General features: G+C 42.3%; 1 protein-coding gene across 1 annotated transcript; it reads right to left on the bottom strand.

Annotated features, from left to right (window-relative positions):
* On the bottom strand, positions 1–4,544 carry LOC128711959 (repressor of RNA polymerase III transcription MAF1 homolog). The gene is made up of 3 exons (XM_053806850.1): positions 4,200–4,544; positions 1,863–2,140; positions 1–64 (listed from the first exon to the last, which is right to left on the bottom strand). Exons 1-3 carry the CDS (start codon positions 4,542–4,544, stop codon positions 1–3), a joined length of 687 nt encoding a protein of 228 aa, XP_053662825.1.
* Positions 4,545–5,038: the final 494 nt, after the last annotated feature.

Below are 5,038 nucleotides of genomic sequence, written 5' to 3' on the forward strand. Positions count from 1 at the left end.
TTAGTAACATTCTTCGTCCTCCATAGCAAAATCGCTCGAAAATCCAGAATCCACATAAACCGAACTGAAAAGAAGAGAAGAAGACAGAGAGAGGTATAAATTAAAAACTGCGGATTGAAGAAAAAATTTTCACTGGGAAATAAACTGATGCGGAAATAGTAATCGGGTGGAAATGTCACTTGTGCGGTTAAAACGCAAGGCTTGCTATTTAGCTTAGTCTCTAATGCCTTTGTATATACACGCCTCTATAGTAGTGCATTTATTTATAGCGACACATAATAGAACGCACAGAAAATCGATCGCAAAAGACTAATTTCTGCTTACATTGGCAATCCCGCGTGTCCCACACTGGGGACTGTGTGTTTGTGGACTTATTTATTAGGCACGTTTTGTTTGTTGAATTCTGGCCGTCAACGCCGAACGCGTGTAAACAAACGTGAGAAAGTTTAACTTATGCAAAGGAGACCTGTTACAAACTTAGCGTATTTTATTAGAACTCATTACATATAAATGAACCAACGTTAAGCATGTTTTGGTGCGGCAATTCTGCCTGTTAAACTACCGGTCGAAAAGCGGTCTTGTACTAGAAAGAGGAGAATGAACTCTTCGCTAGGCTTGGTTAACCTTCTCGGACAAAACGTAGCTTCTTGTTTCGCTGATAGTTTTCAATGTGGCAAGATTGCTTTGATGTTGGTTGCTCGGTAACCACGACGCTCTAGAGAAACGAGCAAAATTGCGGGGTTCGCTAGACTATGTTTAATGTTTTTATTGTTTATTACATGAACTAAAGCTCAGTTTTCAATTAATGATGTCAATCATCAACGCTTGCTACAGTTCCCATAATCCAATACTACGTAGAAGAAGCCACCTAGACCTTCTAATAATGGCTGCACCAAGAGACCACGGGGTGGAAGAGTTTTGTTAAATCAATGCTGTCTATAAATAACAAACGCTTTGCAAACCTACCTCCGAAGCAAACGGGCGCGCGCGTACAACATTTAAGGCGAGAAAATTGTTGCTTTTCAAGGGTCAAAAGACAAAAACACACAAATTGCATTGCGCTTGTCAGACTGAGCACAGAGCTACTATTACACGCTCCTCGCTTAGGCGTCATCCAATAACAAGCTCGGGCGGTATTAGTTTTGCGCAAATCATCTTCTTTTCGCGCGTAACGACACCACCACGACACTATTGCCACCGCAACCCTCGGGTCGTTGGCTTAAACATAAACCGTTCGATACATACCTTTCTTCCTGATGAAATATGTATCTGTGCGAAAGAGTGTGTGGCAGACACCATTTTCTTTGTTTTGTTTTGCAACCACAATTTTATGCCGGCTACCATTTATATCCGACGCGAGGGACGCGTTATGGCCCACGCTGTGAGCGAAACTGCGTGCAACGCGTTGCTATTTTAGGATTAAATATGCATTCGATGGCAAACCATGTGTCTAGCATAGTTTCACTTCGTGCGGTTTTAGCTAATAAAATTGTGAAAAGGCAATAATATACCGTGAACTACATTGACTAAAAATTCGACTAATTAAGGGAAATATCACCGTCGAAAATTTCACTCGTGCTTTTCTATTTTCATGTAATCGTATCACATGAAACAAACTGTTCAAAAGACCACAACAAAGTCAAAATGTGACTGGATACGAATTTTTGCGGTATTTCCACCGGGCATCACTAGACCATGTCCATCCGCAAAAAAAAAAACAACAAAACCTTTCAACCGTACCAAATGAACCCGCCTTTAGCGCGAGTTTGCAACGTTGAAAACAAAATAGACAAGGAAGCTATTTAACAAAAATATCAACAAAACCGCCTGAAAAAAGGCGCGCATGACGAGAGAAAACTTACTTGATCGCACGGCAAGTGAAGAAAACGATGCGCTTCAGCTTCTTGTTGTAGAAAAAGTAGTTGAACGACCAGAGGCAGCCCGGTTCACCGAACGGGTCCGAGTTCAGGTCGGGATTGTAGCTGTAGATGTCGCAGTCCTTCAGCGAAATCTCGTCCTCGATCGTCGTCCAGAGGGCGTGACGGATCTTGCTGTACTGTTCGCCAGCCACCGGCCCCAGATTGCCCTCGATCGAGTTCAACACCCATTGCAGCGATGGTTCCTTGCTGAATTCATGACTCTGAAAGTGTGCGAAGAAAACAGATTGTTTAGCATGATGCATGTACTCGGCGATCAATGATGGGGTTTGAGCGAGATCGAACGAAAAGATCGCTCGTAGACAAGAGAGTACATGGAGGAGGTGGAAAATTTATTCAAAGTTGAGATGCTGTGCAACATTTTCCATGGGAAAACAATTGCACCCACAAACACAAGGTTTCAAACACTCAATGTACTCCGTACAAATGTATGTGGATGGAAGGAATTAATAGATCTTCGCCTCATTGTTACTCTGTAATTTGCTTTTCATTCAAACTAGATGTACGATCACAGTGTACAAAAAATACACTCCCAAACAAGTGATAATTATTTTCATTGTACTATTAAGAATAAAAAGAAATTAATCCACGCTAATATAACTTAAACCTCAAATTACTACAATTTACAACTGTTTGATAACAATTAAAAGAATACTAGCATTTTTTTAACGTATTTATAGTATTATGTAGGGGTTTACAACTAGCGGCCAACGTAACCAGTACATTCATTCTCTGGTGGAATTGTTCTGATCATTTACTGAACATTCCATTTCCCGTCAAAGTTTATTCATTGACTTCAACTTGGACAGCAAGAAGTAAAAAAAGAAAAGTTTCAACAGCTCAAAAGCTTTAATGCAAGATTTAGTTCGTTCGATGGGTATTTTTGTAACATTGTATTGTTCCAAATATTATGAGAAGGTTGACTGTATTTTAAACGAAATCTCTTAAAATCTTAACTGACCCATGCCACCGATACTACCCAGCTGTAAAAAGCCTAGATCAAATATGTAAGATGTAAGATAAATGAATTCATTTGAGATAAGCGATGGTTCACAGTGAGTCTATTTCCTTCAGACAGCGTAAAACGAACGTAATTATATTATCGTCTTTTGCAGCCGAATCCGGTTTGTCCCATTAACAACGAGCTCTCTTTTGACACACTGTGCTGTGGTGGAAAGTGAACCAACCACTAATGGTCACCGTGGTTGATTACATCAGCGCATCAACGCTTGGCGGTGTGGAATCTTCGGCAACTTGATCATAGGACATGTTGTCCATTGCGACGACCAACTGTAGCATAAGGTATGTACAGGGAACTTGTAATTTCTTCACTTCTCTTTTTAAGGTATCGTTCAAATACGTAGGAATATCTATAAGGGTCAATAACCAGTTTGTGGTGCGCTTCTGAAAGCGGCGGTAAAATATGTCTGTTATCGAGCGTTTGTATTTGTAACGGAATAAAGAAAAAGAATCGTCGATACTCTCTAGTGAGAAACATTAAAAATAGTCTAAAAGAATCATTCATTTTCCTTTACAAAAAAACCCTTTTCTAACCGTCGAAAAGAAAGCATTCGGACAAGTAAAACTACCAAAACAATTATATCGACCCAGCAAAAAATATGACGCAAATACACGACACAGCCGCTTTTCTCGTACGAAAAACACACTATAAATATAGCAGCATGACCATCAGGCGGTAGCATCAATTCGGCGCACGGTATCCCATCCCATCTCATCAAGGATACCGTGGCAAACGTTTTCCCGCCCGAAAACGGCACCGACCAAAATGTTTACCAATACAAAACCTCTCGAGCGGTTGACGGTTGAGAAGTTTCCCCCGCAGAGAGGCACTGGCCGTTGCGCGGCCAGTGTACGTGTATGATAATGTTGTGTACGCAGCTGAAAACAAGCCGACAGTCTCTCTGTTCCCTTTGCCTTGTTCTCATCTCGTTTCAAAATATCGCATATTTTTGGTCCCTTTTCCACTCAGCTGTGCTAACATATAAAGACTTTTCCGACCTACACACAAGGTCAAATGTGAGTTTATCCTTTTGCCGGAGGGAGGCAAAACTAAACAAATTCGTCATGTTCGTCGTCCAAGAGAGTGGACGGAGAGAAATTTCATCCTATACGTTTCAGGTTCTGTCGTAAGGATGACATTTTTTTATGTAGTGGAAATTCGTAAATGCGCATTACCGATACCGTGAGGGCAACGTTTATTCTAAGAAAGGCGCATTTCTCTCCTGGCCATCATTCGCTTACCCGAGCCTCGCTGAAGTCATAGTCCGGCTCGAACGCTGCATTGAGCGTCGCAATCAGATAGAAGAGTGTCTTGCGCGAAATCGTATCGCACAGTGTGACACCCTCATCGCCGGACAGGCTGCTGCGAAGGATCTGCGGCGACATGTCCTGCAGCGTTTGCGGTGGCGATAGGGCCTGCAGATCGGTCGGCGACTGTTCCGAGGTGAAACGTTTGTACAGTGCCTTATCGTTTCCCGCCATCTTGCACGAGTATGACTCGATCCGGCCGTAAATCGTGCTGTCCCCGGTCTGGATGTGCAGCTTGTTGTTGACCGCCTCGAACCGTGTACTTTCGAGGAGTTTCATCTTGTCCGAATAAGGGGGTTTAATAAGTGCTAAAAGAGAAGATTATCAAACTCGTTCGTCGTTGTCGCGTCTTCCTCTCGTGTATACGCGGATTTCTTGGATGCCTTTTTTTTTATTCCGTTGTTGTTGAACAATATTTCCTTCGATATTTGTTGCGTGTGAATACTCCACAGTACACTTCGATGCTAAGAGAGAATGATGTTTTGTTCTCGCTTTGTTTTTCACTCTGCTAAGCGTTGCTAAATAAGCGTGCACTGGCTTCTGTTGTTTGCTTTACTCGTTGTTGTTGTAGTTTCACCAAACCAATTATTAAACGATGCCTTATTTATGGTTGCTTACAAGCTACAGTGTTTCCTTAAAATCTGGCCAAATTGGCTACAGCGCTAGAAAAAGGGTCAGAATGTCCACCCCTTCTTAGTACAGTGGCACCAGCGGCAGCGGGCTCACTGCGAAACAACTCCGGCACGGGGCGGCTGAGTATTTGACCATCTTGG

This window comes from Anopheles marshallii, chromosome 3 (assembly GCF_943734725.1).
Source record: "Anopheles marshallii chromosome 3, idAnoMarsDA_429_01, whole genome shotgun sequence".
NCBI lineage: Eukaryota > Metazoa > Arthropoda > Insecta > Diptera > Culicidae > Anopheles > Anopheles marshallii.

Excerpts from the sequence above, each read along its gene's own strand:
- LOC128711959 (XM_053806850.1), bottom strand. The coding sequence starts at position 4,544 with ATGAAACTCCTCGAAAGTACACGGTTCGAGGCGGTCAACAACAAGCTG. Across the intron at positions 2,141-4,199 it reads ATGACTTCAGCGAGGCTCGG|AGTCATGAATTCAGCAAGGA; the intron begins GTAAGCGAATGA and ends GCACACTTTCAG. Across the intron at positions 65-1,862 it reads TTCACTTGCCGTGCGATCAA|TTCGGTTTATGTGGATTCTG; the intron begins GTAAGTTTTCTC and ends TCTTCTTTTCAG.